The 19009-nt window shown below is 39.2% G+C and overlaps 1 protein-coding gene across 1 annotated transcript; it reads left to right on the top strand.

Moving 5' to 3' along the window:
• Positions 1-527: 527 nt before the first annotated feature.
• Positions 528-8496, top strand: S100A11 (S100 calcium binding protein A11). Its single transcript, XM_003769943.4, has 3 exons — positions 528-671; positions 5310-5468; positions 8173-8496. The coding sequence occupies exons 1-3, from the start codon at positions 669-671 to the stop codon at positions 8326-8328; spliced, it is 318 nt and encodes a 105-aa protein (XP_003769991.1). The 5' UTR covers positions 528-668; the 3' UTR covers positions 8329-8496.
• The last annotated feature ends 10513 nt before the right edge of the window (positions 8497-19009 follow it).

The following is a 19009-nucleotide window of genomic DNA, read 5'->3' as shown; positions in this document are numbered from 1 at the left end:
TGGGAGAATTAGGAAAGACGTCTACCACTTAATGCTCTTGACTCAGTTTCCTCATTGGTAAAACGGAAATAATTATACCTGGAATATTTACTTTACAAGAGTGTTGTGGGGAAGTTCTGTAAGTCATAAAATGTTACAGGTCTGTGTGAGTTAATTATTACAATCGTTATTATTACCAAATAGGAAAGGGAAAGTTTTGGGGATAATTACAAAAGAGGAACAATTCTCAAAAACTATGCCTTTTTTATATATGACTTCCCTTTAAAGAAAAAAAAAAAGAAAAAGAAAAAAAATAATAAAAGTCCTAGGCTTCTTTTTCTTAAGGGAAGAGAAATCCCTCCCAAAAAAAAGCTAAGCAAAAAAATAATAATAAAAGCTTTCCCTGAATTGTCTCTGTGTGTGTGTGTGTGTGTGTGTGTGTGTGTGTGTGTGTGTGTGTGTTAGGTGTGGCTATGTGCTTAGACACGTTCAGATCTGCAGGAAATCATGTGGGCCAACCAGAGAGAAGGGGCTGTCTGACTAACTCCTGAGCAATGTAACCCAAGCGAAAGGGGTGTTGGTCATCCAGAGATAAGTTCGGAGCCCCACAAATCCGTTGCTTATAGCATTTGCTTGCTCTCTGACGCTACTTGCTAGAAGTCCTGCTTCCAGTCTCTCTTCACTCAACAATGGTAAAGTAATTTTTTTTTTATTTGTCTTCCTCTTGACCCCAAAGCAGCAGCAGAGTTTCCAACAGGTTTCTGGAATGTCATTTCTCATTTGTCTGCTCTCCTTGCAAAAAGAAAGAAAGAAAAAAGGCTTCTTGCTCAGTTTGGGGGGGGGGGGGAAGCTGGAGAGAGAAGGAGTCCTAGATTCATACTCATCCCAAGAACATGGGTGTGAGATTCCAACCTTCTCATTAATTGAGATGAGGGGTGAGGAATGAGGGGGCAGGGAAAGATCCCTCTCCTCTGATAGTTGTACTGGGCACTTTGAATGAGATTAAAAACCTTCCTGGCAAGGGATCAAAGGTGTAATTGGCTACTTCCTCATCCCTCTTGGGTCCTGAGCATTCATTAATATTAGGCATAATAATAATGCAAATAATTACTGGGATTTCCTTTCCATATCTGAGGGGCCCCAAGGCAGGTCTCACCCAAAGGAGCTGGGAGGGACCAAGCAAAAACCACAGGAAGAAAGAGGATTTGGGGGACTGTGGCTAAGGAAGCCCAGAGAGACCTGACTGTGTGTTCCCAAAAAGGGAAAATTTGGGATTTGATCTTGCAAATCCTGAGAAAGAAATGGAGTTTCACTTAAACCCTGGTCAGCTGCCAAGGGAGAAAAACACTGAAACAAAATACTGTAGCTAAGCCTAACCACAGCCAAATATGTGGGAGGAGCCCCAGTCCCAGACTCTAAATTATCCCTCTTTCAACTCTTTTTTTCCCTTGCATTCTTTCTTGAGTCCAGGCCAAGGGAGCTCATTCTTTTTTTTTTTTTTTGATCCTTGAGTATTTTAATTTTTAATGAGCTTTCTCATACTCCTTCAATATGAAACAAAATTCTAGAGTTTACCATGCGTAAGGAACTAAGAAATAAAACAGATTAATTAATTTCAATAATAATAAATTTTATCATAATAAATTATTTACCAAATATTTCCTGTGCCCCCTTAACAAGCCTCTCATCTCTCCTGGTGTGTGTAATCACTCCACATTGGGAAATTCTCTCTGATTTAGACATACGCCTTGCCCTAACCCAAACCTCTTCTCCCAACTCTACTGATTATATCCTTCCCTAGATTTATTCTCTTTTCTTATTCCTCTATCTTGCCTTTTCATTCATCTCCAAAATCGATTTCCTTTCTAATATCTGAGGGTAGTTTGGTTTTCTTGGAGTGGTTTTTTTCCCAATGTGCAATCTTCCTATGTGCCACACCCCTCCCCACTTTTAATAGAATTTCTCTTTCTCCTTGATAACATTCATTACTCATGTTTAGAACTTAGATCAGAGAATCACAAGACAAAGTAGACATTTTGGGGGAAGATACTTTTTAATATGAGTTTACTTTTTTTTCCTTTTTCTTTTATTTTTTGGAGGGGGGGTTGCCTTTTTTTCCTTTTGGACAAAATATATTGATGTCTTTTGTTATTTATCATCTTTATTTTCCAGTATATCCTTCCCTTAAAATTACTTTTCACAAATATGTCTTTGGTTCCAGAAATCCACTCCCCATAACTCATGGATATTATCTAGTGATAAGTTATCACATGTGTGAATGGCTCAAAGCCTAAGGCAAGTCATCCAGTAAATGGGAAGCTCTTTTTAAATCTTCTTTAGAGAGAACAAATAGTCCATCTCTCCTACATGTCACAGATACACAGATGATCCTATCTACATTAAGATTATAGATTCAGAATTGGAAAGGACTCTAGAGGACCCCAAGCCCAACCCCTTATAGAGAGGTAAGAAGGTTCATAAAGGCTGGGACTTGTCCAAAGGCCCTGCAGATTAAAAAGCCAGCATTTAAACCCAGGTCCCTTCAAACCCAGTGATATTGCTAGCACACCAGACATTTAATTTTGAAGCAATCTCTCCTTTCCCCCACTTCCTCCTTTCTTCTTTCTCAATCTTTTCCTTTAGAAACTTTAAGGGTGAAAAAAAAAAAAAAGAGTACAGAGGTTATCATTGTCTCCACCAGATCCACTAGAGCTTGCAGAGAAAAATCCTTTAAATTACAACATTCCCATTCAAAACTCTTGGGGCTGGGGGAGCTGCGACTTCTGGAAACATGAAGCAAAATGAGAAAACCACTTTGGAATCTGGTGAGACAGCTGAGAAAAGAGGTAGAAGCATCTGTGAGAACCAAAAAGGAGCACAGAGGTCTCACAAATGAAAGCCAGTCTAACAATCGGTGACTCATCCAGCCCAGCCCAAACAGAGCCCCTCCCTGGGCCACATGTTTCTTTCATTCTGTTAGGATGAAAAGACAATGGCTCTGGTAAAGTTAGGAACTAAAGATAGGAAAAGAGAACTCTGGAGCTTTATCTGGAGGAATTCTTCACTCTGGAGCTTTATCTGGAGGAATTCTTTTATTTTCCATTAGCTTTTTCTTTATTGTTCTTCTTAGTGAAAGTACCTTTAGAAAAATTCCACCTTTGACTTATCTTATCTAGATGGGGAAGGGGATTTATCCAAAACCAGGAGATTTAAGGGGGATCTAAACTATGTCACCCCAGCTCGGGATCTTGGGAAGAACTAATGGAACAGGGGCCAGACAGAGGTGAAGATAAAGAGACAGAGAGAGAGCCCATACTCATCTCACATCACCTACTGACCCATTTCCTTCCCACCAAAGTGTTCTTTTTGGGAACCATATAGGAATCTGTTGCCTCTTCAGTTCAATTCAATAACCCCCCTACTAAGTGCTTACTGTGGACAAGGCACAATCCTGTTAGCACAGTTCCCACCTTCAAAGATATTACATTCTATCTATTAGGGGTAAGGAGGTAGGAAGTCCATAGATAAGTAAAAACAAAGAAATTTGGGGGCAAGAAGGGGAGAGAGCACAAACTGGGAGGAGATCAAGAAAAGCTTCCCTGACCCCAAAAAACTGAGTGAATACAGGAAAGTATTCTGGTTCTGGACTCTGGGCAGCTCACAAGCCCCCAAACCATCACAATTATCATCGTTACAAATAATGGGCTATTAGTGGGACCTAAGATAATGTTGAGATTTTCTTTGGTTGAATCCCTTTCATTATTGTTGAGTTGTTCTTTGTGACTGCATTTGAGATTTTCTTGGCAATTTGCCATTTTTTTCTTCAGGCCATTTTACAGATGAAGAAACTGAGGCAAATAGGGTGAAGTGACTTGCCCAGAATCACACAGCTAGTCAAATGTGTGAGGTCAGATCTGAGCTCAGGAAGATGAGTTTTCTTGACTGCAGAACTGGCCCTCTATCCACCCTGGCGCCCCCTGGCGGTTCCTTGTTATTTGTCCTTTGTTCTCTCGGGGAGACCTTGACACACAAGTGAATCGGATTGAAGTGAGGGGGGCTGTGCAAAGTCACCAGCCTCATTTTCTCCTCTGGAGCCATCTGGGTCCCGTGGCCAGACATAGATCAGACAACCCTTTAAATTCTTTAAGAGGCTGCGTTTATTTTCTTTGTCCACCAGAGGAGGGAACCCACCCAGGTCCACACTCCTTTGGATTTCTGCTCCCTTTCTTATGGTTTCTGTAGTGAGAAAAAACCCCATTTGTGGGTAACAGCGCTTGCGGCTGTTGAAGCTTTCAATAGTCTGGGATTCTTTCAGATTTATAAGTTCTTATACTCAGGATCGTGGACATAAAGCTGTAGCAGACCTTAGGGACCAGGAGAATCCATATTCTTACATGGGGAAACTGATAGCCAGAGAAATTGTTTCCTGCCCAAGACCCCCAGGTAGTAAGTGACAGTGTAGGTCTTGATCTTGGATCATCTGATTCCAGAGCCACCGTGCTGCCTCCACAACTATCCTGTGAGAGAGAGAGTACAAGTGTTAATGCCCTCATTTACAAAGTAGGAAACTGAGGCACAGAAGACTTACTCAAAATTACACAACAAATAAGTGGCAGGATTTGGGCATTAGTTAGAAGGTCCTCTGAATCTGAATCAAACACTCTTTCTTATTCTATGATGGTTCCTTAGATACAATTTAAAATTCTTCAAATAATAAAGATACATGCCTTTCACTGCTCTTATTGCCCGTGATAAGCTATGTATAACAGGTTGCAGCACTGGGGAGAGGAAGAATAGGAAAATCTCACTACTTCTCCCTAAGCATTTTACTCTAAGTCATTAGGAAATTTTTCCTTGTGTGCATAAATGAGTCTCTTTAATACTTCTCCTGGTTTATAATGTGTTTTGTTCTCTACAACCAAGCAGAATAAACCTAAATCTTCTTTGCAACAATCTTCCAAATACTTGGCTAAAACAATTTTTTTTGGACAAGACATAGCCTCTCCCTCAGTATCTTCATCTATAAAATGGGGATAAGATTACTTATACTAACTACCTCCTGGTACCTACCTCAAAGCACTATTTATTGTTAAATGTGAACAATATATAGGGATCAAGGAAATGGGACAGAGGACATAACATAACATAATTTTATTTGGCTTAGAACCAAAGGTTCCTAAAGAAAACCCTATCCATGGGAAAATCCTTCTTACTCTTTTGTATTAAAATGTTCTCCTCACACCAACTGAGTTCACTTATGTGTTCCATAATTACATTACTAATTATAATTTTGCTGATTATAATCTATACCTGTTGTTTCCTTTCCAAAGGCCAAAAAAGTCACCCCCACTGAAACAGAGAGATGCATTGAGTCCATGATAGCTGTTTTCCAGAGGTATGCTGGCCGGGAGATTACGAACTCTCCAAACACCCTCTCCAAGACCGAGTTCCTGAGCTTCATGCATACAGAACTGGCCTCCTTCTCACAGGTACTAGAGAACAGTTCCTAAACCTTCTGCCTATAGTTTTAGTCACTGAACAGACCAGAAATGAGAGCTACTCTCCAAAGTTGGAGAGACAACAGGTATCTTGACTGACAGTCTGAAATGATCCAACAAAGCCCAAATGGTAGCTTGAAGCTGACAGGAGGAAATTTAATGGAGGGAAATAAAAAGTCCTTACACTTGGTTCCAAAAAAAAAAAAGAGTAAAAGATGGGAGGAAAGAAATGGAGCTAGAAAACAATTTATATGAAAAAAAAAAAAAAAACCTTGAGAGGTTTAGTGGACTGACTACATATGACTCCATAGGGTAGGGATGGTAACTGAAATGGCCTGTGGGTTTTTAGGCTTTATTAATAGAAAAGTCCAGAATAAACCCAAGAATAGTGACAGTCTTATAATATTTTGCCTTAGTCAGACCACACCCATAGAATTAATTTTTGTGTTCTGCTTTTTAGAAGAGACATTATCATTACAAAGCTCATCAAAAACAGGAAGTCCAAGTGGGGAAACTCAAAACCATCGCATTAGAAGAATAGTTGAAAAAGTTAAAGATTTTTAGCCTGAAGAAATGACATCATTATTCTCAGATATATGGAGAGCTGCTTTATGTCAGATTCTATCTAGCCCACTTCACCCTTGGGGATAGAATCAAGACCAATAGAGTAAAAGTTATAGAGAGGCAATGGGTTTCAACCCATTATAAGGGGAAAAATTTGTGCCAATTGGAACTATCTAGAAATGGAACAGCTGGGGCATCTAGGTGGCACAGTGGATAGAGAATCAGCCCTGAAGTCAGGAGGACCTGAGTTCAAATCTGCCCTCAAACACTTCCCAGCTGTGTGATCCTGGGCAAGTCATTTAACCCCAATTGCTTAAGAAGAAAAAGAAAAAGGAAGGAAGGAAGAAAGGAAAAATAAACGAAATGGAAGGGGCTGCATCAAAGCAAATTCCCTATTAGTGAAGGTCTTCATGCAGAAGCTAGATGACCAATATTGTAAGTGGGTATCAAGATGGTCATGGAATCTAGAAGAACTGGAACCACGTCTCATCTCTGAAACACCCGAAGTGTGTGACTTCAGCCAAGTTACTTAACCCATCAATGCAATTGGCAAGTTCCTAGAATTATAAACTGCAGAGAAAGTAAAAACTGGCACTGATAGATAGAATTTCCTCACTTATGAATCTCTTATACCAATGAATCATAGTTCTAGTCTCTATTCCCATGGAGTTAGGGGTTCACTACTTCCATAGATTACCTCTAAGATCCCTTCCAATGCTGAAAGTCCATGATTCTAGCATATGTTATAGAGAAATGATAGAATCACAGAATTTTACAGTTGGAAGAGACTTCAATAGCCATCTAGTCCAACCCATATCTAAAAAGAATACCCACTCTAACAACCTGGCAAGTGGTTATTCAGCCTTTGCTTAGAGATTTCCAATGAAGAGTGACCTACTCCATCCTCCCAAAATATTAAATTCTATTTTTGAATGGCTCTAATTGTCAGGAAGTTTCCATCAAGCCTAAATTCACCTCTTTGCTATTTCAACCCATTAATTCTGGGAGACTAAGATGTACAAGTCTAATTCTTCCATAGCACAGCCCTTCAAATACTTAAACCAGTTATCATGCCCGTGCCAACCCCACTCCCAATGTCTCCTTCAAACTAAATATCTCTTACTCCTTTCAATTAATCCTCATATGACAAGGATTTTACTCTTTTTCCATCCTGTTTAACTTTCTACAGATGCTCTCCAATTTATTATTGTTCTTGTTCAGTTGTGTCTGACTCTTTGTGACCTATTTTGGTATTTTCTTGGCAAAAAAACCGAAGTGGTTTGCCATTTCCTTCTCCCTCTCATTTTACAAATGAGGAAACTGATGCAAACAGAGTGAAGTGATTTGCTCAGAATCACATGGTTTGTAAGTATCTGAGTGTGGATTTGAACTCATGAAGATAAGTCTTCTTGATTCCAGGCCCAGCATTCTATGAATTATAGTGCCACCTAGTTGCCCCCTCCAACCTATCAATGTCCTTTCCAGTACAGTGCCTAGAACCATCTTCCTGGTGTGGTCTGACCCAGGCAGAGTAAAAAAGAACTTCTCCCGCCTTATTTCTGGAAATCATGCTTCAGCGCTTCACTTAATATAGCCCCAAATGTTTGTTTTTTTTTTTGACTGCCACATCACACTACTGACTCATCTTGAGTTTTCAGCCCACTAAAGCTCCTAGAACTTCGGGAGAATTGCTCTCTCTCTCGCCATGCCTTCCTCACCCTGTTAATTAGGAAACTGATCCTTTGAACTCAAGTGTAAAACTTTATATTTATCCCTATTGAAATTCATAAATGGGATATAGGAAGGGTAGATTTAGAAAACTGTTCAAACAGAAGACATAGAAAAATAAAGGAAATGGAGCCCAATGTGGCAATACCTACATTTCATTCACTTTTCCCAAGATCTGTTCTATAGACACTCTATTTCTCTGAGTAAAAATCTAGCTTACCTCTGTCAAATATTATTTTCTTCATTTATTCTGGAAGTATAACTTATTTTAAGGACCCAAATCTGTGGAATGCCCAGCATATTTATATACTGATAAGCAACATGATCTTCAATCTTAGGGAGAGATCGGCATAAAATATTAAATGTGACACAAAATGTGAACTTTCTTTTATTATTTTTGCAGAATCAGGACCCTGGTGTTCTGGACCGAATGATGAAGAAACTCGACCTCAACTGTGATGGGCAGTTGGACTTTCAAGAATTCCTTAATCTAATTGGAGGCTTGGCACAGGCTTGCCATGCGGCCTTCACAACTCAACAGCCTTCCAAGAAAATTTGAATGGGCCTCCCAGTCAATTTTCCAAATATAGCCTTCCTCCAAACCAGTAAATGTGTACCCATTCCTCATAGTCACACACTGAACCCTAAGAATCCAAGGCTACAATACAGAGCCATTCACTTTGTAGCAATAAAATATGATTTTTTAAAAAAAAATAAAGGTAAAAGTGATCAATTGTCTAAATGACTGCAGGAGAAGAGGATGAAAGAAGATTTGGGTAAATTATAATTAGTAGAAGCATAACCCATGAATCAATTAAGACTTGGCCCCTCCATATGAGGAACTGGGTTTGTCTGGGAGCTTCTCTCAATAACAATCTCTATAATTCACTTTGCCCTACCCAGATTCCTGCCTAGGAACTTCATTATCTGATTAATCTCTCTCTGAGGGCCTTTGCCACCTTAACAAACCCTGAAGCTAACGGGACATCAGAAATAGTACAGATTTTATTGTTGTAGTAAAAGATATAAAAAAGTTTCCTAATTGATCCCTTCAGCAATAAGGAAAATTCTTCTCTTTCAGAAGGCAATCACTTCTTCTGGATCCCCAACTTCCCTCTGGACCTACACAAGTCCACATAATGCATAGTATTAGCAAAAAGTTAGATGTCTTATTTTCCATTATAGGTTGCCCTTAATGTGCTGCTGATCCTTCTTCCCCCTGGGGGCTACACAAATAGTCTCTGGGTCTTTCTCTAGGTCCAAGTGAAGTTATATTCTGTCTCTTCTTCCACTTTCTCTCCCTGATATTCTAAATCCTTTTCCTCTCTCTGTCTCTGTCTCTCTCTGTGTCTCTGCTGGCCTCTGTCCTCCCAACTCGTCTCTGTCTCTCTCCCCTTCCCCATCTCCTCCTTCTCTGACACCATCGTTTCTTTCTAAGAGGACAAAGGGGACAACGCTCTGCAGCACATCTCCCTCCAGATCTCCAAGAAGCCCCAAATATCTGTGCCTCTGTCCCCTCTGAATCATCAAGCCCAACAACCAAGTCAAATGTTAACTTTATCATTCCTTAAGTATCAGATGGGTACCAGATTCAAGGAGAAAATAAAGAGCATATCTATAAATCTGGGGGGAAGAAAGAAAAGGAGGAGCTAGGAAAAGGGAATTCAACCCTTTGGTTCTGGAAACGGTAGAGAGAAGTGGGGCTTATGTGACTTTTCATTGCATATGCAGCCAGTCTCCACAGAGAAGACCCTATCCAAGTTAGCAACATTTTAACTTTCCCTTCTCATCTTCTCCATTGCATTCAAGAACTACAAGTGAAAACTTGGGTCACCCCTAAGGAAAATATCACTTCCTCTAGGAGTTTTTATATGTAACTACTCTCTTATGATAAGGCAGCTAGATGGCACAGTGGATAGAGTATCCACCATTAAGTCAAGAAAACTCCCAAGTTCAAATCTGTCCTCAGACACTTAGTAGCTGTGTGATCCTGGACAAGTCACTTAATCCTGTTTGCCTCCATTTCCTCATCTATAAAATGAGCCAGAGAAAGAAATGGCAAACAACTCCAGGATCTTTGCCAATAAAAGCCTAAATGGCATCTCAACTAGTCAGAAATGACTGGAAAAACAACTGAACCACAGACATTCTCTACACAGGGGTTTTCTTGGGAATTGCACCCACTTGTGAAATATGCTTCCTATTTACACATTATCTTGACTACAGAGTCAACGTTCAATTATATAAACTAATGAAGAGAGGAGAACGCTGGCAGTAGTTTACCCACTTAATTGTAGCCTCACATAAGTTAATGTTAAAATTGACCCTGAGGTCACATTGACTGGGCAACCAGGAATGGGATGTAGGATGGGAAAATCTGACCTGGGATTAAAAACAATTTTGTAGCTAATATCTATGTGAATAAGTAATAAGTTTTAGTGATATATTTATATCCTATATTGCATATATAATATATTATATATATATTGGCATATAGGCCTCCCAATCCCAAATTACATCATTATCTCTAAAATCCTCCCTAAAAGAGTTGTAGGAAAGGGAAAACCCAAAGATTATAACGAAACAAGGTTATGGCTTAATGTCTGAAAAAATTATCTACCAAGTAAGGGCTGTCCAGAAGTAGAACAGGCTTCATTGGGAAGATCTGGGTTCCCCCACTTTCAAGGTCTTCAAGAAAAGGGCATATGACCACTTGTGAGATGCATCCAAAAACGTCTCTTCTCACTCTCAAATTCCGTGATTCATTAAAGGACAGAAAAGAAGCCCCAAGGAAGAGATCACATTTCAGGATGTGGCTTTAAGAATGTGTATCACTATGACTTTTTAATTTCTTTGTTATAAACTAGTACTGTGGAATATGAAGGCCCAGAAGTTCTGAGTCACACATACACACCAAATATTCTCTTTTATGTTTTAATAACTTAGAAAAAGATACTATTTAGTGAGTCACCTCCTGAGTTGCTTAGAAGTTGGCCATGTGTGAAAAGAAGGTGCCATTACTCCAAAGCACATGAAAGCAGCAAAATGATGGTGCTAGGGCACCTCTAAGGTAATTCAGCATTTCTCCAATCCACCTGGAAAATGTGAGGTCTTGTTTTAAGGCACCATCCCCAGAGTAGCATCAATTTGAAAATCAGTCAAGCAGTTTGGAGAGCAATCTGAAATTATGCCCAAAGAGTTATTAAACTACCTATACTCTGACCCAGCAATACCACCACTAGGTCTGTTTCCCAAGATGATTAGGGGAAAAGAAAAAGAACCTATGTGTTCCAAAATATTTATAGCAACTCTCTTTATGGAAGCAAAAAATTGGATGCAGGGATGCCCATCAATTGAGATGAGTGAGCCTAGGAGACAGTGATAGCTTATCTATTGCAAAGGCAACTCAATCCTCGAGTACTGGATCTACAGCATAACTGAGTATGGTCAAATTCTCTCAGCATCTCTAGTCTATTCTAGCTTATTATAAAAACCTTCAAATGAAGATTCGGTTTCATTTATCTAGACGGGGCAGTCCCACCAGTGACCAAGTGCTCTATTGAATAGAAGCTAGAAAGGCAATATAGAAATTTCAGTTGAGCTCTGAGTGTTCCCACTGACTCCAGGGTACCTGGACAAGCAATGGACAAATTAATCAATCAACAAACATTTATTAAGTATTTTTAATTAATATTAGTAATTATTATTAGTATTAATAAGCATTATTAAGTACAAGGTACCAAGTACTGTGCTTCGAGATTGAGGATAAAAGCTTCAAGAAGTTTATATTATAGGAAAGGGTGGGAGGTAGGGGGGAAAGATATGTACATATGTAAATATTTAAAAACTATAATAGACACAATATTACAGCTAGAATTTATATAGCACTTTAATGTAGCAAAGTACTTTACATATTTTTCACAACTACTTTGGGAAGGCACCCAGTTAATAAATGCCTGAGGCTGGATATGAATTCAAGTCTTTCTGACCCTGGGACTGTGAAAAGGATTCCTACAAGATGATCCTTCCTTCTCTTTCTCTTCTTTCATTTTCACCTTCTCTTCCTCCACCTCCTCCTCCTCATCATCATAACTAGCATTTATATAGTATTTTAAAGTTTGCAAAATGGTTTATTAACATTATTTTATTTGCATTACTAGATTGGGAAGATAGTGAGAAAGGAGGTATCAGAAAAGTCACCTAAAAAAGGTGGTTCTTGAGAACCTTGAAGGAAACTAGGACTTATAGGGTGATTCTAAACCTAAAAAAAAAGGTACAAGAGCCACATGGTACCATGCCATCCAAGCAGTTTAGGAAGGAGGAGGGGGACTTGCCAAGTACTCAGATCCTACTTTACACTTGAGAAAAGCAGAGAAAGATCCTAAGCCACATGAGAAGAAAATAATCAGCCAAGATTCATTTCTGTAAATCAGAGTTAGGGATAGGAGCAGCTAGATGGCACAGTGGATAGAGCACCAGCCCTGAAATCAGGAGGACCTGAGTTCAAATGCAACCTCAGATTCTTAACACAGTAGTTGTGTGACTCTAGGCAAGTCACATAACCCAAATTGCTTCCCAAAAACTAAAAAGAAAAAGAATATGGAGTTAGGGACAGAGAGTAAATTATTCGGCTACTTTGAGCAGTCATTCCTAACTTTAGCCAAGGACAGAGATTTGGAAAAAAAAAATTTAGGAAATCTGGACTCCAATCCAAATCTGGTCCTCAACTAACAAGATCTGAGATCTAATTTCATCCCCTTATGCCTCAAAATGAAAGGTAAGTTTAAACTAGGTAATCTCAAATGTTCTGTCAACTTCTAAGATTCAATGATTCTTTTCTATTCTGTGAACCTTATCATTCCAAGCCATGGCAGGGAGGAGAGAAGATTAGGGGGGAAATTGAGGGGGGCATAAGAAGGCAGAGAGAACTGTCACTGAAGCACAGTCAGAAGTCCCCATGACTCAACTCACTTAGCTTGTCACACAATAAGCTCCATTATACGCTCTGTCAAAGGTGATGAAAAATGTGTTGAGAATTCAGGCAAAGTGGGACCACAAGACCACACCTATGCTAGAAGGGATATGATTGACTTTTTTATGTTCTCTAGACTCCCTAATCTCCCTCAAATCTCCCCTTAACCCTGTCCCTCTTGTTTAAACAAAAAAAAAAAAAAAAAGACAAGTAAGAAAGAACTGGGAAAGGAATAACAAGTTTATGCTTGCTAAGAATTTAAGCTGTGGAGTGATTCAGTCACCGTGTGAGCAGTCGACAAGGAGAACTTTGAAGAAATCAATCCTTGGAGTGATTATGTTGCTTGGTTTCATACCCTCCACCTCTCCCTGGTGAGAAACTCTTAGAGATATCCCTTAGGATGACAATAGAAAGTTCTATTACTTCTCTTCTTAATTATATATAATTGTCATCATCAAAAATTATTGAACCATACAGAACAGAGCACCAGTTCTAAAGTCAGGAGGACCCGAGTTCAAATTTGACCTCAGACACTTAACACTTCCTAGCTGTGTGATCCTAAGCAAGTCACTTAACCCCAATTGCCTCCAAAAAAATTATGGAATCAATTTGATTTCAGATGTATTGCAAAGTAATATAGAGAATAGATTGTAGCTGCAAGCTTTGTTTTCAAGTTTAGAATATGTTAGAGAAAATAAATAAGGCAAATGTGAAAATTTCATAATATTAGACTTGACGGCTCAAAGGAGACAAAAGACTCTCATGAATTAGATTTTAGGTTGGACATGATGGCACATCCCTGTAATCTCTGCTGTTGGGAGAGGAGGAGGCTGGTGGATCTCTGAAGCTCAAGAACTCTGAGTTATTGCAGAGCTAACACCAATCAAATGTTTCTTTTGAGGTTCAAGTAGCTCTATAGACAAAGCCTAAAGAGTACAGTACAGTATAGTAGTTCCTGAATATTAAAGGACATTAAGTGAGGTCACCCATTCAGGGACCCCACGGTTATTAACGCATCAACCATATGTTGTTATAATCATGTCAATGAGGGAAGAATAGCCTTCAATTTGGATTATCATAAATTCTAGCCACAGCAAAGTACTCTGGACTCAGCTGCTGATTCCTCTATAGCCAATGAGAAGCTCTCTGAGTTTTGCCTTATCTCCATTAGTTGTCCTGGAGCTGGCAAGTCTCTCTTTACTACTCATTGGAATGACTGGCTGCTTGTGAAGCTTGTTGAGAGGGACATCGGACTCAAGGGCAAGAACCAGAACAGACAACTACTCTTCTGACCATAATTCTGCACAATTGTCCACTGTGTCTCCTCTCTGTTCTTGAAAAATCCTGTTTTCCTGTCCCCCTGGTGACTGGAATTCATTGTATCTGCCTCAGTATAGCAGTAGCTTCCATCCATCACAACCTAGACCTTCTTCCCTGGTCTTGGCTATATGGGGAGACCACAACTTTCCATGTAGCTATCAATATAAAGATGGTTACATTTCTACCTTATGTATCAATAAGAATCACACAATCAGAGAATCTTAGAAGGACTTGGAAGGGACTTCAGGGATTACTTTGTTCAAATCTAATCATGAAGAATCTCTTCTATAATGGATCCAAGTTCAGTAGATGTAGAGTTCAGATGAAAAGCAGAAACTGACACTAACAAACATCATTGATTTTCACAGTGGTAGAAAGGAAAAAGCTTTGAGCAAGGTAACTCTCAGTTTTTGGCCTCCATGCCCACAGTGGGCAGCACATGACAATTAGGATGAAGTAGATGGATCATATCCAGAGCCCCTCAAGGTTCAAATTGTATATAAAAAGTTGAAATCAACAAAGCATGAAACCAATAGGAGACTGATCTGTAATCTATAGGACCAATAAAATGAGAATATTTTCTTAATTGTCTAATAAGGAATAAAGAATAAGGGACGGGAAAACCTAGGAACTCAATCCTAATTGTGCCGATTCAGCAGAAGACTGAAAATGGGTGGGAGTAATAATTCTGGTCTCTGGGTTTATTAGTCATGATCTACTTGCATTCTGGGGGAAGGGGATAAATTAGTTAAACCAATTTTATTAGTCAACAATCCACCCCCTCATTCCAGCATCCTATTGTCTGGATCAAAAGGTCTTCTGACCATGATAGAGAAAGATAGATAGACAGACAGACAGACAGGTAGACAGGTAGGTAGGTAGGTAGGTAGGTAGGTAGGTAGAAGATAGATAGATAGATAGAGATAAGGTAGGTGGTGAAGGAATCACATGGAAGCATATAACATGAATGTTGCTTTCTTATATTTAATAACTAATTATTATATTAGGATCAAAGGTTATCCCCTTTTCTTCTTTCTCATCCAGAAACCAATCCCTATGGGAAATCTCTCACAAAGATTTACCTAGGCCAAAATCTAATCAGACAGTAAAAGAAATTATGTTTTGACTAATAGGTTTATTCCTGTTCATTTCGTTTGCTTAGACAGGTCCTGGTAAAAGATTAATTCTCATTATCAAGATAAGTGGTCTGGAAATTGATGTCTCTTACCAAGATCTGAATGATCTAAGTGTACCCCAAGATAGCCTACCTCTCATTTGATTAACCAATCAGAGAGGATTGGGCATTCCTCAGGAATACCTTCTCTTCAAAGGACATATAAAAGTCCTGTGACCCTACTGCCATTATTGGTCTTTGGTCTAAGAGAGACAGACAGATGACTATCCTTTTATTAATACCCTGCTGACTTTATTAATAAAATGATTAAATTATGCAGAACCTAATCCCCTAGAAACTTTATAATCATCACATACTGCAATCAGGATTATGCCCATTATACAAAGCACCAAGGTTTGAAAGATCTTAATGCACCCATCAGATATTCCTAGAGCCAGGCGATAGATATCACTATTGTTGTAGCAATGTTATTGCTTGAATCAAGTGCAGGATGGAGTTGAACATTATCTCTGCAATAATGTACCTGAGAAAAAAACACAAAAATAAGCAAGATCTCCATGAAAATCAGGAGCATGATTATGGCATCCATGAGTCCAGTCACTCCTACCAGATGGATAATGATTACAGTTAAAGAAAAAGTGGAAAATTTAACAGGACAAAAGGAACCGTGAGAATGGAGTCAATAGATCTCCATCTGTTCTCATTCTATATCTGTATTGTCTGTGGAATTAAGACCAAAAAAAAAAAATACAGGCTGCAGGGGTCGTCAAACTTTTTAAATAGGGGACCAGTTCACTGTCCCTCAGACTGTTGGAGGGCCGGACTATAGTAAAAACAAAAACTTTGTTTTGTGGGCATTTAAATAAAGAAACTTCATAGCCCTGGGTGAGGGGGATAATTGTCCTCAGCTGCCACATCTGGTCCACGGGGCGTAGTTTAAGGACCCCTGGAGTCTTAAGATTCTCTTCCCCTCCAGACCATATATGCTCCTTTTTAGATTTAATCATGTCCTTTCTCTCCATCCTATAGATGCACTATCCAATGGAGAGGATCCACAGGATTCCCCTAATTTCCTGACCCACTCTCAGTCCCCATCTTAACTGTGATCCAATTATCACCACCAACTGGCTTCCACCAGATCATTCCTCCTGACTCCCCTGGGGGCCCACTACTTAAGTGACTAAGTTCAGGATTCAATAGGTTTCCCCTGTTGAAAATTGGCTTTCCTAGGGAAGATTGAGTGGGACCTTGAGCAAGGTGAAAAAACCAGTTAGTCGCCTAACCAGACTATCAGAATATGGCCAACATCCATGTTGGTATCAGCTCCACCTTAACTGCTGAAGTCTGAGGAGTAGACTATCCATCCTTTTTCTGATTTGGGAAGGGAAAAGAAGGGTAAGTCCAGATATGTAGCCATTGAGTTACACACCACTAGTTGTAACCTAATGTTTCCCCTTAATACACACAATCCATATTGAATCAATTAACATCTGAGATAATGGAGATTTGTCCACACAAGGGATGGAGATGTTTAAAGTGCTCAAGCCAGGTGGTCAGTCCACCTAAAAAAAAAAAAAAAAAAAAAAAAAGATTATCTATTGTCTTTGGAGGGTAAGAGGGGGTAAGGCTTATTTCAAGCATCCATTTTATTGTTCCACAAAGCCTTCTGCTTGAGGATAGTATAAGGTTTAGAAGAGTCATCTAATATTGAGGGAAAGTCCTTCTCTCTAATTCCTGTTTCTTGATTTCCAGCTCCCAGAATTATTTCTTAAAGGATTCCCACCCTTTATTCCAATTGATCTCTTCTATAAACTGTTTCAATTTAAGGAAAAGTGCTACTTGTTTCCCCTCCTGTCTCCTCAAATAATCACTTAGAGAAGAAAGCTTTCTAGATTTCCTACTGTACAGTAGTTGCTGGGGATAAAAGTGAAGTCACCCATTTGAGTGATCCCGCAGCTATTAATGCATGAACTATGTGCTGGGTGATAAATGTAATATCAGGGGCAGAATATCTATTTAAGTTATCATAAAGCCACAAAATGACTGCCTCCAGTCTCAGGACAAAAATTGCTTCTGTGGGGGTGGATCAAGACTGTCTGAAGCAATTGGGAAATAAAATGTCACCCAGGGGGACATGTCTGTTTCAAGCTGAGTAAAGCCAGACTTACAGTGCTCCACTCGATGAGTAGCTATTTTATCAGTGAGGAGGGAATCTGTGATTAAGCCCTCTCGGGCAGGGCTTCTTAAACTTTTTCCATTTCTTTCTGCCTGAGAAATTTTTATGTAACCCCAGGTTTATGAGTATATAAAATAGATATACAAATCAAACACCTGTTGATAGTAAATCACAATTTTGTGACCTCCAAATTTAGTTACAAAATCCCCATATAGAATTGGAAAGCCCCATAAGAAGCTGAACTTTAGAGCAATTCATTCATCTAATTTTGACTGGTTAGGGTTCCTAAAGATTTTGTTGGTGTTAGGAGTAAGTGATAGTTCCTTACTAAATATCTTCAGGTCACCTCTGGATGCCAACTGGGTTGGGGTGATTAAGAGGAGAATCTTATCATTTGTGCTATTCACAAACACAAGTCTGCTCCTTCTCTCTGAGTCAAAATCTTCTATCACTGTGAGGAAGAATCAAAATATGGAATCCTTGGCCACTTGGCGTTAATATATGAACTCTGAGTAACCCATCCTTAAGATTCTGAGGAATATGAAAGAGAAACTCTCTTGACCACTGATGCTTTCATAGCCTGTGTCCTGGGAGTCTGGCCACTGATCTCCACAAGGAAAATTCCCATCCCATCTGCTTCTTTTCCTTTCCCCATTCCTTCCTTTCTTTCTCCAAAAAGTTAAACAGATATAGCTTTTTGTCTCCTGCTGCTGCTATCAGATTAAAGTACAGATAAAAATGGCAGTCCACACACAGATAGCTTTAACAAACTATATTGCTTCCCAAAACAGGAGGAGAACAGCTGTTAGAAGCAATCTCAGTGTGTGACCTCCAAGTGCCCAATGGACAGCATGGGGGAGGGAAAGAACCAATTAAAGGCTGAAAACCCCTCAGGATCTTTCATATTTGCTTCCTAGGACTGGGGCTATACCAGTCAAACCAGTTTTCAATGGCTGACAATAGCATAAGTGGTTATTCAGCTTTTGCTTGTTTTTCCTGTGAGGAAAAATATATCCTCACCAAAGGCAACACATTCTACAGGTTACCATAATGGAAATGATTCTGGACTTAAATTCAGGAAAACTAGGGTTCAAATCCTATCTCAAACACTTATTAACTGTTTAAAACTGGGCATGTCATTTAAATTCAAGATGGTTTAATTCAATATTCCATGGTGATCCTTCTAGTTCCAGACCTGTGAGCTCTGATACCAAGGTGAATAGATCTTCTCAGTCTTTCACTAGACAGCCTTTCCTTCCCCACAGTGTTCTGTTCTAACTTGGAACCAGTAAGAAGCCTGATTTTGAGTGACAAAGTAGCCCTGTTCCACCTTTGGATTTATGTGCGAGGTAGGGGATAAGATAAGAGTGAGGGGGAGAGGAAGATGAGAGCCTACAGTTACCAAGTAGTTATGGAAGGAGGAGGAAAAGAATACTTCACAAAAATTTGTTTTGCTTTTCTTTATTTCAATGTTTATTTTATTTGTTAATCTAGCAATTGCAGTTATTTACCACTGAAGACATTTGCTAATCTGTGTCCCAATTCCAAAGCAGTAGAGAAAGAAGGAATTTTGAAGAAAATTTCCTGAAGAGAGGGAGAGAGATTAATTTAAAACTAAAATTTTTCCAGAATTCAAT

The sequence above is a fragment of the Sarcophilus harrisii genome, chromosome 4 (assembly GCF_902635505.1).
Source record: "Sarcophilus harrisii chromosome 4, mSarHar1.11, whole genome shotgun sequence".
Classification (NCBI taxonomy): Eukaryota; Metazoa; Chordata; class Mammalia; order Dasyuromorphia; family Dasyuridae; genus Sarcophilus; species Sarcophilus harrisii.
The sequence above is the reverse complement of the archived record's forward strand: the minus strand, read 5'-3'. Positions and strand labels throughout refer to the sequence as shown.